Source organism: Anarhichas minor, unplaced genomic scaffold (genome assembly GCF_050575085.1).
Source record: "Anarhichas minor isolate MPS153535 unplaced genomic scaffold, ASM5057508v1 ptg000033l, whole genome shotgun sequence".
NCBI classification, from domain to species: domain Eukaryota; kingdom Metazoa; phylum Chordata; class Actinopteri; order Perciformes; family Anarhichadidae; genus Anarhichas; species Anarhichas minor.
In genome coordinates, this window is record NW_027466479.1 from 12822325 (window position 1) to 12837665 (window position 15341).

A 15341-nucleotide genomic window follows, 5' to 3' on the forward strand; every position below is an offset into this window, starting at 1 on the left:
ATTTTGGGGAGTGAGCAGATGGCTGTGGGCAACATTCCCATTGTAAGTGTGTGTGTGTGGTTACATGGGCACAGCACTGTTCATAAGCAGGATCTATGTGGACCATGTCTGTCAGACACTGTCCACACAAACACTCACCTCCCCCCCTCTACAGATAGTTTGTCACAGGCAGGGCAAGGGCAAGCGTAAGTGGTGCTCTACATTACCACCGCCGCATCCATCACGACTTCACATCAAAATCGCTGTGACAAACTGCCCCAGAAGCCAGCATTATTTCTGGACGTACAGTGCTGCTGCATATTTGAGTACCGGCAGCTATTTAGAGGTTTGCAAGATAAGGGGAATACTTCTGAGCGAGGAACATTTTGTCTTCCATCACTCTGAAAGGGTTGAGGATGAAGCCAGGTGATATTGAAAAGGACTTGTGCTTTTGGGGTGAGGTTATGATGTTTGGGGGGGAAAAGGTTTCCATGAGACAGCTCATTAAAGATTGTGAGGATTTGAAATGTAATCAACGCATTTCTGTGAAAACATCTGTTGAGAAGTCCGTTTCCCCACCGATACTAATTATTTTAGGCTGCTAAAATCCAACAAGGTTGAGAGAAAGTTCAGTTAAAGCAAACAAGGACAGGATGACTCAGTATTTAAGTATCCTGAGCTAATCATCATCAGAGTGGACTAGATACAAAACACTGAAGCAATAGTTTGACATTTTGGGAAATAATTCTTTTATGCTTTCTGGTGGTTAGATGAGAAGGTTGATCTCTTGTGTTGCTATCGATGTTATCTCTAGCTTTATATTTAACATACATATGAAAGTTTTATCAATCTTCTCATCAAACTATTCCAAAAAGCGAATAAGTATACATCCCAAAATGTTGAACTATTACTTTAAGATCAGGTTTGATTTAAATATTCTGTTGCAAACAGTAAATACTTTTACTTACATTGAAAATATATTGATTGAATGCGACCATTATACATATTCATAAAAGGAGCATTTTTAAAATATATGTAAATAAAGTTGGAAAAGAAAATGTGTAACAAAGTCTGACAGGTTTTATTTTCTCTCATAAATAACACTGAACAAGCGTAGTACAGCGATAAATATCAATATTTATACACTGTCAAATTATCTGTATTACAAAATACAGTATATGTGTAATGCACTAGATACAGATGGGAAGTATTGCATTTCATAGCACCAAACGAGACCCTTAACGTGACCCTTTAAGTTCATGATATCACATTTTACTCCTTAACAGTCCAGTTGTGTGTGCAGTTACATCCCAGATTCAGGTCTTGTGTGGGTGTCTATGAAATATACTTCCCTTAGGAATCAGTTGTTGCATAACTATATCTAAGTTAAATAGAGCCCACCTAGGAGGAACCAAAGCCGTTACTGTAAAACTGCTCATCTTCACACAATGTCAAGTTTTCAAAATCCCAGTTGACAGACTAAAATATTATGAAACGTGACCATGGTGGTCGGTCAAGTTTCATGTACTTGGTTTTTGTATTACACATGGTATAATGTCCACTTCAGAGCAGAACAGCTTCATCAAATCACACTTTGTTTGGAGGGCAGAGACACTTCCTAATAAATATCCCTGCTGTCAAGTGAAAGCTTTGTGTATTTACAGAAAAACTCATTTCCATTCCTTTAATAAAATGAGAAACAGAGAGTTGTGAGTAGATTCATTAAACCTCGCAGCCATAAAAGGTTCTCACCTCCCTTGACGTAAACTTTCAATTCAAGTAGAAAACTGGAAAATGCGACTGCGTTGGATTCAGAAGATTTTCATGCGACGGGTTCATCGCTTAACTTTAATAAGCGATGAGCAGGTTTTAGGGACTCTCCAAAGAAGGTGCAACAGATCTGAACAAGCTGTTCTGATCACGGTTTTGTTGCGTTTCTTCCACATGATTGGCAGCTCAGTAATGTCCGTCAGAGGCAGCGGGAGGTAATAGGCAGGTTGAACACTGAAACATAAACCTGGGAATATTAATACTCGACCTTACGGAGGAACACGGATCAACTAAAAACTCAAATGCAGTTTCAAGAGACACACACACAGATGTTAAAGAGAAGAGATCTTTAACAGCTATTCCCAACAGATCGTACTGGTAGGACTTCTATCATGTTTTTTTTGCTTTTGACTTTCAAACATTATTGCTGGATCTGGACATGATGAGGCCATTTCAACCAACATTTAGCATGAACATAACTCGACAGCTTTTAAGAGGACTGACAGCATGGAATGTGTCGGGCAAACATTAAATCTGGCTTTAAAGAAAGAAAGACAAAGAAAACACAATAGTACGAAAATTAAAAAACTGTTTTGCCAGCATTACAAATATAGGGATATAGATCAATATTTCATATAGGAGCCCTTATAATTCCTCATCCAGACTTTGTCTGAGGAGCAGCATCACAATAATTCATGTAAAAATAAAAAAATATTATCACATTCATCACTTAGTGTCCATTTTGTGTTTGATTGTCGGCTTCTGAGAAACATCACTTTCAACCTTTGACCAACCAAACCCCCGACCAAAGTTCATCTTCTCCGTATGAAACATCCGTTTGAAGTGGACGATGTCAGAGAACCTACAGCATGACCGCTTTGTTCCATTAACAGCCGAAACACAAAAGTTGTTCACAGATCGTTTCTATAATTACCAGCATTATTAAGTAGTAAAATAAAGGAGAAGTCACGTGTAGCCTCAGCTCAGGTGGGGCCAGAGTCACAGCGTCTGATAAGCTTTTATCAAATTATGGCACGTAAAAAACAACAGCCTCTTTATCTCATCGCTTACTCGTCTATCATGCAAGTGAACCTTCAAATAAACAGACTCAGGTTAGTGTGATTTTGATGCATGAGTGCATTTCGGATTAGTTTGGTTTCAGCACTGAAATAGGACGTTCGTGCCATTTTGTCACCGTTTTTTGATGCATTGCACAGAATTGTCAAAACTACCGCCTTGAGCAAAACCTATGTGATAATCTAAAGGAATAATCTCACAGCCAAATAAAATGTTGAAACAAAACGAACGTAAAATCACATCAAAATTAATTATAAACATTGAGGGGAAAGCGTGACATCTGGGGTTTGAGCTCAGCGTGGTAATCTCTCCGTAGCAGAACATGTGGCCGTGCTACCGAGGAGCCGATCGCACCGCACTCCAACGTTCCTGAGTTTCCTGCTGTCACATGTGCTCTCCTCCCCTCGGATGCTTTTATCAAAACTGCAGAAACGCCAAAATGATCTCTGGGCAGAAGAGGCCAAGTTCAGCTGATGTGGTCGTAAGCCAGCAGACATCACACGGTAACGCTCGATGAGAGCCCCCCCCTCCTCCTCCTCCTCCTCCTCTCTCCATAGTCCAAAAATATTAATAAGGCTCTTATTATCTGTAGTGTGAATAAGCTGTGGATGAATAAAACAAATCAGATGTGGTATGAAAGAAAAGGTGCATAGGTTGGCATTATTTTGACACTGAAATGGAAAAACAATTCCTTGGTTCTGTAGAAAGCTCCAGATTGCACATTCATAGTGTTAGCAGGCAGTTAATGCCTAGCTATTGTTTTTAATGACTCACTTACTCACTTGGCCACCTCTAATACCTCTACACATCATTTCATTGACATCTCTTGTAAGAATAGGCTAAGAAGTACCTTAATCAAAGGAAAACAAGATGACGTACCGCAAACCTACTTCCATCAGCACCGTTTCTTCAAAAAGGTGAAGGTCCCACACGTCTAAATCACCGTACCTACAAAAGACGTACGCTGTCGTGGTTTTCACACGAGGGTGGCCAGAGACGGTTGTTGGAAAACTACAAACCACCAACACATTTCAGACAGCGTCTAAACTCAGCGGGTTACCTTAAGTTCTTCAGTGTTTGCAAGTCTTGCGAGCTTACTGTTCGCGTTCACACGACATTAATGCAGTTCCCGCCGCCTGCCGTCGCCCTCTTGCTGCAGTAGGTGAAGCCGCTGTGATTGGTGGAGGAGCCATTCATGTGTGACGACTTCAGCTCCATCTGACAGGCGGCGATGGCTGCGTTGAGCTCTACCTGTGCCCGGTGCACAACATAGAACATTAGGCCAATGCTGATGACGATCTGCAGGAGGACAGAGGAGGAAGTCACGACCCACACGGCAGTCGTTTCCATTAACCAGAGTTTTTGTTATAAACATTGTTGATATTTTGTTTGTTTCTGTATTTGTCATTGAATAAATACATGCTTGTATGTATGATGCATGTCCTGTATGTGAGGACTGGGCTCCTGTAGATGGAGTTTCCCCACCACCAGTGTTAGAAAAGGCTTTTGCGTGATTAAGGCCAGTTGTCAATTTGGAGCAACAGCTTTCCGTTCCGCATAAGACACCGATACCTAGTTAATCTTAAGCCGACTCTTGACCTCTGACCCCTGTGAACTTGTCAGATGTCGCAGTAAGAAACAGCCCATGATGCCTCAGCAGTTGTGGAGGTTTAAATGAAGCTTGAACAGGTGTTGGAGATGTGGGGACAGCTTCAAATGACCTTTGGTGAGCTGAACAGAAGAGTGGGCATATTTTGCATATCTACATCGGGCTTAGTATTCCTCTAGACGTTTACGTAACTTAAGACTTAAGGGAGCAGCAGATGTCAATGCTTGTGCACTAGGATAAGGCTCAACCGGCATGGTAGACGATGTGTATTTTTTTTTTTTAAAACTGCTCGACCTGCTAAACATGTCACTAACTTTGAGGGACTCTCTACTAAACACTGACTTTTAAAGACCAAATCTAGGGTTGTTCCGGGACATTTAGAAGGTAGTATCTCCAGATTTGATGTATTATCAGCATCAGCTCACCTGCAGGCTGAACACAAAGTAGCCGCTGACGCTCTGCTCAGCAATGACGTCCTCCATGGTGCGAAGCGTGGTGCCCAGGTAGGAGTTGAGAAGCTGAGTGGGCAACAAACCCACAGAGGAGGCCACCAGGTAGTTTGGCAAGGACACGTCTGTGATCTTAAAAAGAAGAAACGTCTTTAAAAAATAAAAAGCATATTAGCACAAAATAAGTATCTCTATGCATTCGTATGACGAGGGTTGAACTTCTAAAGCATTTCCTGAACCGTTTCAGATGAAAGAAATGATTCATTTGCTTGTGGAGTCAAAGTCCTCGCCGCACCTTGTTGAATATGTTTAGGTTTTTCTTTCAACAATGAGAAATAACAAAAGATAGAAATGATATTTTAGAACTTAAACTTGATATCCAAAGAGCTTAAACTAAAGCTAAAAGACTAACTCACTGTTTTGTACGTTTAAATTTGTTGATAATATCTGAGAGGAGATAAAAGTTTAAAGAAGATTAAAAAACATGGAAACCAGAACACAGATGGATATCTGAACCAAACACCATTTGATTCAAATTGCAGCCATTTTTCACCAACCTGCTATTTAACACACACAACACGTTTTTACTAAGGGTGTAAATCATTTGTTTATAAAAAAAAAAAAAAAAAACGATCACAGCTCCGATGTCATTTTAGGGAAAAGCTGATGCAAGTGTATTCATATTGAGACACACAAAAACAAATCTCAAAGTACAAGCCCTATCTTTTATTTGTTTATCTTGTGTATTTTCCTTGAACTACGACATATCTCAGTGCAACCATCTGAACATAACCACGGGGCTGCGTAGCCGTCACATCGATGCAGCGATGACATAAGCCAACATGCGAGGATGTGACCTTGGCACTGTGACAGATAGCGGTGTGTCAGGGTCCGTGGTGTGTCGCTGCATGACGCCGCCCGGGCCAAAATGCTTTTATTCTCGATCCGGCCCCAAAAGTGTCTCTTCGCTTTGTTGAATCCTAAAACCCTCTCCTGTTATCACAGGAGCCTGGATTACAATTCACAGGACGCCGAGGTGATCAAAGGCCGGTTCATCAACCTCGTGACATAAAACCGTTCGTCCGCACCCTGCGTCGACACAATCAAAACACCTTCAGGTGATCTCAGCGACATGACATGTGAGCTGCAGAAGAACAAAAGCAGAAAGGCATTCTCTGTCTCTCAGCCGTCAATCTCCAGCAGTGACACAGACGCCCTTTGAAGTCTCTTCCCACCCAGGCATCCAGCGTATGCAGCTGCATTACATGGGACCAGGGAAGGGCTCGGCAGTATTTTCATAACCATGCAAATAATTCCAACTGAACCTCTTACTCGTTTGTGCAAACCTGTGGATCAAGATAATCTGCAAATTCAAGTGAAAAAACACCCCACCCTACCCTAGACCTGATTTATTCAGAGCAGCGGCGATGCAGGTCTGAGTTTGTGCTCGTAAACAAAATAGGAAGTAGAGTGTCTTGAATGCATAGTCAATTTCAGGATTGCTACTGTGATGTCGTTTCCCCCTTTTTATGTGGACTTGCACTGGGTTTACCCTTTGTAGTGAAGGGTGAAGAACAGGGCGTAACTAACGGCTGCATACACACGTTTGTCTGTAGTTAGATTTCCTTATCAGCTCATCATGACGGCAGAGGAATGGAGTCAGGCCAGCGAGCAGTGATACAATGTTATAAAATACATTTAGGGATCTGAATATCTCCACTCTGTCCACAAAAGGATTCGCAAACATTGTTCCTGAGCTGTCACATTGTTTTGCTAACCACTGCAGTCTTGGTGTCGTTTTAGGTTACCCGCTATAATGTAGCACCATCCACTTCAGCGGAAAGAATCGGGGGGGGGGGGGGGGGTGTGTGAAATGTAGCCGCATCCACAGAAAGTGCTTACCAAGGGCAGAGCGGATGACACATAACTCCACCGTGAGCCAGCTCGGGACTAGAAGTACCCACCCACGGATTGTTCCACCTTTTATTGTGGAGAATGAGATGCAACATAAAGACACAACTTCAGCTAGGCTTGATAACGAGCTGGGGTTGGAACCCATGCAGGGGGGGGGGGGGGGTTTAATCTTATTGGCCCGCTTCTGTCACGACCGGCTGAACTCCCCACTGAAGGCTCCTCTCTGACCTTCACTTCTCCAGCAGGAAAGAAGAAGAAAACAAAGTTTCACACTGAGGTTTGTGTGTGAGGAGTCTTGACTTTTGTATTTTCTGCAGTCCAACTGGCCTTGAATGTTTACATGTTAAACCTGCAATAATAAAAGCATCACTTTCTAATTTGTAGTTAAACTTGTTCGCAAACATTTGCTTATTTACACTTCCAGCAGTTACGGAGCAGCTACGACACTCTTGTGGTGTTTCTAGACACCTGGCGAGTCGAACACCGGCTCTCTTATTTCTGGCACTGTAGCTTCTAAATACTCGATGCTGTGAGAGCGATGAGAGTAAACGAAATGAGGCCAAACCTTTGCCCAGAATGCAGGTGCATTCGTAAAAAAAAAATAATAATAATATCTATAAATATGTAAACCTAAAATGTGTCAAAGGGAGCAATCTCAAAAGTCATCGCAATGAGTCAAACACAGTCAGGCTGCATTTTCAAACACAAACAGCTGTCATGAATTGAATCTAACCAACGGGAATATAACACATACGAGCTGGCACACAACCAAACATGACCCACTTTTCTGGCAGCCGTCCTTTCTCATAAGTGTTTGTCTGCTTTGTAGAAAATGACCCAGAGCGAGCAGAAGCAAAAAATAGTATTTTACAAGGCTGTCAATTAGCCGGCCTCTTAAATTGACGCTGGCAAACTGGTCGTGGAGCAGCAATAATACCAGTGACTGTGGTAGTCGCTGGTCAACACAGTGTAAACAGTCCCTTTGACTTTGACACCTCGTTTCCACCTCTGCAGAGTGGAACAGTAAGTTCCCTGTTGTGACTACGGTTAAAGCTACATCCAGGATCCTTGCACAATTCAGACTCTGCAACCTTTGCACAGAGCACGATGTTCCAGCCACGGAGCCCGGAGTACGAGGAGGACAAACAGAAGCTGTTTAAGTCAGTCAGGCAAAACAAAACCACCTGCTGGAAACCTGGTGTACAGGTGAACTGCTGACCATAGCCTGGGCCAAATACAGAAGAATCATTCAGTTTTAACTTCACAAACGGTCTTTTAGCCGAGAGCTCGAATCCTAAATTCTCTTCACAGCAGTATCTCCAGTGTCCCTCTCACACACCGGCCTGAAAAACAACTTGTGGAAGAATAATCTTCTTAAATTCACAATTTTAAAACGTCAACACCTTAACAATGGAAGATTGCACTCATTCAAATGAACTAAAAAAAAATAAATGATTCCTGGGATTATCTCCACTCCCTGTTGCCTGATGACTACTTTCACTTATCTGAAGGTGTTGTCTTAGTCATTAATATTGAGCAACTTGCTCCAATGTCCACCGTCTAGAGCTACCACGAATAATCAATTCATAGATTATCTCATCTCAATTGGCAACTATTTTGATAATCGATCGATGCTTTCGTTTGTCAGAGGCGATACTAAATTGAATATCTTTTGAACCGTTTGTCGAATACAACAATACATCTGAACACATCTCCATGAGCTGTGGGAAATAACAGGATTTTGTTTTACTATTTTTAAGACAAAAATTACTGATAGATGAATCGATAGCCCTACAACTACCGTGTAGCAGGGCTCTTAAGCCGTTCGTTTGTACAATACCATTTAATCATGATTTAGAAAAGTAAATCATGATTAAACAGATGAACACATTGTTCTCTTTACAATAACTTATAATAAAAAGATTTAGGAAAGGGCAGCCCAACATGCTAGCATACTACAGTTAGAGTAAGGCATCAAAACTCTTATCTAATCTGCTCTCCACCGCCGCAATGACACCGAATCCATTTCCCCCGAAATAATTACTACACTTGTGAAACATTTCTCATTTCTGTCAACAGAGAGGTGTGATGTATCGACTCAACTACAGTAATTTAGGAGGCTGTGAGGGCATTACGGTTCACTCTGAACAAAGTTTCTGATATGTTGCACCCCTATGCATGTAAATAGGGGAAGACAACGCATTAAAAACAGCTTTTTAACTATAGCCTCAAAATCTAGCAGCGATGAGTCAAAACGGCTCCGACAGAGTCAAAGATATTTTGAATGAGTTGCATAAAGTGAGTGTTTATTGTAGGGTGGTTATGAGCTGTCAAAAGCCAAATACCCGAGACACGTCTCAGTAAATCAGTCACTCCAGAAAACGTACTGGTTCTGTAACGTGCAATAACTGCGCTTGTGAATCTCACTTACGTCATCTTCACTTCCTTCTCCGGCCTCAGGCCTGCGCATCAACTCCTTCATGCTCTTAGCTATGAATGCCTTTCACGCGGCCCTCTTCGCCTTCACTCCTGGATGTTTGTGCTGCTGTTGGTTTCTGCCTTCAACACTATTCTGATTCTCTTCTTGACAGATGTGTTTTTTTTCCATAAACAGTGCAATATTCAAAACAGCTGAAGTTAAGGGGAATAGAAATGTCACTATTCACTTACACTATGAACTCAGCTGCTTTCTGCCGTGTTCATAGTTATGAACAAGATGTTGTTTGAGTAGCATGAATTCAAATTTAACTGAAGTTATATTTTAGTAATTCTAAAGTAACACACTGGTTGAGAGTAAATTTGACTAGCCTCATATTTCAACTCAGAGACTATGTGCTTGCATATTGATAAAAAAAAAACAACTGCACGCAGAATCTGAAATCATCACAGCCGGATCTTCTGTCAGATCGAAACGTTCGTTTTGTACGGATGTATATAACGCCGTGCACATTAACAAACTAACTTTGCACGACTTACTTTAACAGAGGATACAATCTGGCAACCACACGAAACACAAGTTCCTGTTGTGCAAAACTACCGCTTTGAAGTTTTGACTATTTAAGCTACACTTTCCTCACTTTTGCAGCCTCAGGAGACTTAGGCTCATATAGTCTCGTAAGACAATTAGGCTATGTGAAGGGATTCAATCTGAAAATGAGACACAAGTGAGAGATCCAGATGTGAGAGAGAGGGTATGATCTGGTGAGAGACGGTGGTTGGTGCTAGTTTGCAGCAGTATGGCTTGAAATTCTCTGGAGATCGAAGCCTGAATGGCTTCATAAAACAGAGTTCACCCTCAGGTTGGTATTCTTCATTAATCATTCAATTGCAGCGCGCATAACATGTTTCATGTTGCACGACCTCCCCGCTGATCTCCTACAATACAGTAACACATCCCCTCATAGCGTTCACCAATTGGAAGGCATCAATGAGTTGACTGAGACGGGTTATCACCAATAATGAATTATTCATGCCATGTATGAAGGTCAAGGGCCTGAGGTAAAGTGTAGGAGTGCAGCTTGAAGCAAATATCCTGATGCTGCTCAGCTTCATAATGTAGGTCACACGGTGTGTTTGTTGCCTTGACCGATGACGTCAGATTTACCTGACAGGAGAGAAAATGATTTATTCTTCATTACGTTAACATCACCAGATCATTATCGAGTTCAGAAAAAAAAACATTGCTCCACGTATGAAAACCCGAACTAGGACTTTAAATGTGATACTGATAAAATAATTGTTGTCCTGAGGCAAGAATAGAATTCATTTCCTTCCTCTGGGGACTGGCCTCATATTTTCTTTCCTGCTATTAGACTGTGGTCTGCCTTGAATAGGGAAGTATCAGGTCACTTGTGATTTCTCCTTGTGGTAGATTGGCCGAGCAATAAGAGAAGCATTTACTTCTTTAAAAAGGTCACAGGTTTGGTTCTTATGACTGCATTGATTTGTTGAACAGTTCTCCGGTCCGTTAACGAGCTCTCCTCCTGGCTGGTTCTATGCGGCGACCTTTCTGCTTAAACCCCAATGAGTGTATAACGGACACTATATGACCGTCTGATGGTGCTTCCAACCTGAAAAGGAAAAGCTGGCAATAGTGTTTTCATACTCACCGAGAAAACTGCATTTTGGAGCCCAAATGGTATGGGGGTGAGTCTCGCTAAGGCCACAACTTTGAGTCCACTTCCTCCCTCCACCACTCGAATGACAGCACTGAGCTGCTCACTGTTCCCAACCTTGTTCAGCACCCACTCAGTCAATAGGCGTTTGCATACCAGGTGTGCCACAAAGGTCCCGATTAAAACTCCCACCATAACTAGTCCCATGCCCAGCACAAAGCCGTAGAGGTAGCCAGCTGCCACATTAAGAACAATATATCCCCATCCACAGGGGAACGACACTATAATCAAACCGACTATGAACAGCAAGGCTCCGACGAGGCTGTCCAAGCTCTCCACAAAGAGCAGGAGGTCCTTGAGGTATTGCCGAACCAGTGCAACCGAGGAGAAGCACACAGCGGTCAGGATGCACGCCAGCAGGGCGCTCTTGAAGCAAAAGGTGGTGATGCAGCATGGGTGTCTGAACTCTCCACTGCTGCTGAAGGACATTCCTCCCGTGTCACTGATAACCTGGGGGTCTCCATCTGACTTCCCTGTGCCGGCCCCTGTCTCCTCAAAGGCGCTGCATATCAGGATGTCAATCTTGTCACAGTCATCTGTGGCGGTCTTCTGCAGCCAGCGGTTCAGCTGGATCTGCGCCTTACCCACTGCATGCTTGACAAGCTTGGTGAACAGCTGCACAGTCGTGGGCCCTGACATTGACATGTTGGCCCCCTAAATTACGCTCTGGGGGGGGGGGGGGGGGGACCCAACAGAGAGGCTCAGATGAGCTGTCCGGTCTGGAGACAGCTGTGACGTTTGAGGTTTCCAGGCAGAGTCTTTTTAAATCCAGCGCAAGTCCATGTCGAGCAATATCAATGTGTGGAGCTTCAACAGAGACATGTGTCCATGCACTTCACGAGAGCGACCGTGTGTTAGAGACATATAGATGAAACGCGTCACTCTCCTTGGCCATTACATTAATTGTCCAACGTAACGGTGTTTATCTTGGGTACACTAGCTGGACGACGTGCCAGTCCAAACACTTAAAAGTGCCCGTTTCGTGGTCTCTGTGTGAAACACTCGCCATGTTCAGAGCTGCAGCCCCTCAGCTCAGGACAGAGTGGAGTCACTGGACGGATGGAGCAGCGCAGCTGCGCGTAAACAACCCGCTTCTTCTTTGGACTTTGGTCGGAAAGTGGTGCAAGAACATCAAGTTGTATGACTCCTCCCGCTAATAACGTTAACGCACCAGCACAAATCAATGCACGGCTAACTTACTGCTGTGGTTAGCTAGATGTGGTTAGCTCGCAGCGTTAATAAAGTCCACCGTTGCATTTCAGAGACGAACCCGCCGCTAGCCTCCTCCTCGTGCGCTGCTCTCGTACAACACAGCGACGAATAAAACGCAGAAGAAGGAAACACAGTTTACTGGTGGCTGGCTGGTGTTGTTTCTCTCGTCGTCTTCCTCGCACACTAGAAACTGCGGCTGTTGAAGCTATTCATAACACCACTGTTTGTGTCCCAGAATGCCAAGTGATCCCTGCACCCCGTGACCAACCCCGTTTGACTTCCACATCCAATCAGAGCGCTCCGTTTATCATCGCGAGATTTTTACGACCAAATTGTGGTTGTTTTGGATCAATTATTAATTATGGTTGGTTTCTGCTGACAGCCACTGTTACCACACATGCAGAACAAACTGCTATCATTTAGATTCGATTATTTTAATAAATAGGGCATTCAAAAAATCCAACCACACATGCAGCTTCAAACATGAGAAGCAGTTTATCAATTAGGAAGCAGCAGTGTAGGCAAGGCAAGTTTATTTGTATAGCACAGTTCAACAACAAGGTCATTTAAAGTGCTTCACATAAAACCATTAGAAACGTCAAAACATAAGGCAAAATAAAAGGAGATCTAAAACAATTAAGAACATTGATTGAAACATTAAAAACAGTCATTAAAACACAAAAAAAGCAGTGTAAGAAATCAAATACAGCAGTATAGTAAAATGCAGAAATTGATTAAAATCCTTGAATCTGGTTCAATGAAAGGCAGCAGCAAACAGAAAAGTCTTCGGTCTTTATTTAAAGGAGCTGAGGGTCTCAGCAGACCTGCAGCTTTCTGGGGCTTTGTTCCAGATATGTGGAGCAGAAGAACTGAACGCTGCTTCTCCATGTTTAGTTCTGACTCTGGGAACAGAAAGTTGACCGGTCCCAGACGACGACGTGTAAGATCTTTTACTTATTTATTAAAGTAGCAATACCACAATATACAATTATGCTTCGTACACCGATCCGTCAACATGGATTTTGATATAGCTTATTGTGATTGATTTGTCATGCTGGTTTACCCTTTAACAAAGCATCACATTTTATAAAAGTATCATTTCATTCTTAATCTGAAAATGTTACTCGTGAGATAAAGGTATTAAAAAGTAAAATAAAGAAATGCAGGCTACATATTTACTTTAACTGTTAGGAAGGATATATGTTTGTAAACTATGCTGATAATTAGCAGTCTTGGAAGATGTACACACATTCTTTACCCGGGTAAAAGTAATACCACAATGTCCAAATACTCCATTACAAGTAAAAGGATGAATAAAATGTACTTAGTCTACTAAAAGCACACATTATATATAATCACTATATTTCAAATGATTGGATTATAGTAACAAGTCAACATGTAGGCAGCATTGTAGTTTTGGAGGTGGATGAGATGAAGTTAATGTTAATGCAGGTTACTGTTGGGTTGTTACATCTTAATCAATAGGCTACTGTTGATCAGCTGAACCATAGCTGTGAAATAAAGAAATACAGTATATACTGTTCTAAAATATAGTAAAGCAGAAGTATAAAATAGCACAAAATAGAAGTACAAAGTAAAGTGGCATCTCAGAAGTCTAGGCTTCTTAAGAACAGTACTTTGTAATGTAGGCCTACTTGTTGTATGTATAATCATTTATGGAAATCATATCACACTCGTAAAATTTAATTCATACATTTTTTTATTTAAAAAAAGCAGGATTTCTAGTACGCAATAGAGTGTGAATTTATTCTCATGTATTTCTGAGAGCATACAGTATAATATAGTAGCCCCTGAGGGGATTTCCCTTGCTTGGCATGCTCACCATAAATTCATAATGAGAGGAGTGAAGCAGACAATATGTGCATTCATGCATCTACCACCTCTCACCGCCTGGCTCTCCCAGCTGTGGATAAATGAAGTTATTTTGTAGTAGTCCTCAAAGAACTTTCTGTCGCCTCCACTTTCTTCTTAGCTTTCATTTTGAATTCATACGTGGATAGACATTAAATGCTTCACATTCACAGATGCCTGTAGTTAGTTTGTCAATTTAGTGAGATCGACTGCTGTGCTGTTGTAGCCTAACACTAACACTCCACTAGAGGGAACTGTTACACAATTTTACAACCAAACCAACTACCCTATGGGGTTTATTTATGAGTTGGATTATTGCACTATTGTGGGAAAATTTACCAGGTTTTATTGTTTCACAAGTAAAGCTTTTGTTTGTTCCTTTTGTGTTTCTCACTAAAGTGTATTATCCTAATTCACTCTTCCACATCGATGAAGGTTTTGCAAAAATATATTTGTAATGCTTTTTATGTACAACTGCTGTAAATGTTACAACTTGATCAAATAAATCAATACGAAAATAAATAAGGTGCAACTAAGTGCCATATCAACTAAAATCCAACCAGGTGAACTTTCAGGAGCAGCAGGTGTACATTTGGAAACCCATAGAGCTACAGTTAGTTCTTATCTTTTTATTTAAAAAGATGTCAAACATTGTTGCTGTATCACATGATTTTATATGACTACCGTGGGGAGAAATGTCACAGGCGACTCTTTAATTCGAGCTGAAATTAACTTTTTCCTGGCCTGCCTTTGTATCTTTTAACAAAAGCTTCTATACCTCTATATCAAGCATTCTTTTCTGGGCACTACATGCTATTTGTGCTTCTCATTTGGCTGTAGCCACAGTACACATATCAACTGACAACAGCGATGTTATCTGTCACAGTAGACAAATGCTATTTTTCAATGATCTGTCAGTGGAACTTAATTATCCTGTGCACCACAATGTTATAATGCCAAACCCAGTTTGTATTTGATTGACACTTTGCTTGCTCCAACGGAGATACAGGTTTGGACTCATCACAGCAGCTGAGGCAAGTACCGCGCTGTCAAGACCTACAGAGACAGCCGGTACATGGCAGGAAGTGTCGTGTTTAGCTTTCAAAATAAAAACACAAAGATCCAGCCAGGTGTCGGTGTGTGCAGGAGCAATGCAAAGAATAACCTCAAAAGTAACCACAGAATAATTTCGATCATATTTGACTACTTTTCTAGCTACTTTTTTCATTGCATTTCACGGAGCAATAGTTGGATTATGAAACTTTAATCCGGAAGTTATGTGCT

General features: G+C 41.8%; 1 protein-coding gene across 1 annotated transcript; it reads right to left on the reverse strand.

Moving 5' to 3' along the window:
* Positions 1 to 1041: 1041 nt before the first annotated feature.
* Positions 1042 to 12388, reverse strand: tmem64 (transmembrane protein 64). Its single transcript, XM_076106361.1, has 3 exons — positions 10908 to 12388; positions 4861 to 5016; positions 1042 to 4125 (listed from the first exon to the last, which is right to left on the reverse strand). Exons 1-3 carry the CDS (start codon positions 11616 to 11618, stop codon positions 3934 to 3936), a joined length of 1059 nt encoding a protein of 352 aa, XP_075962476.1. The 5' UTR covers positions 11619 to 12388; the 3' UTR covers positions 1042 to 3933.
* Between the last annotated feature and the right edge of the window lie 2953 nt (positions 12389 to 15341).

Excerpts from the sequence above, each read along its gene's own strand:
- tmem64 (XM_076106361.1), bottom strand. The coding sequence starts at position 11,618 with ATGTCAATGTCAGGGCCCACGACTGTGCAGCTGTTCACCAAGCTTGTC. Across the intron at positions 5,017-10,907 it reads TCCAAAATGCAGTTTTCTCG|ATCACAGACGTGTCCTTGCC; the intron begins GTGAGTATGAAA and ends CTTCTTTTTAAG. Across the intron at positions 4,126-4,860 it reads ACTTTGTGTTCAGCCTGCAG|ATCGTCATCAGCATTGGCCT; the intron begins GTGAGCTGATGC and ends GTCCTCCTGCAG.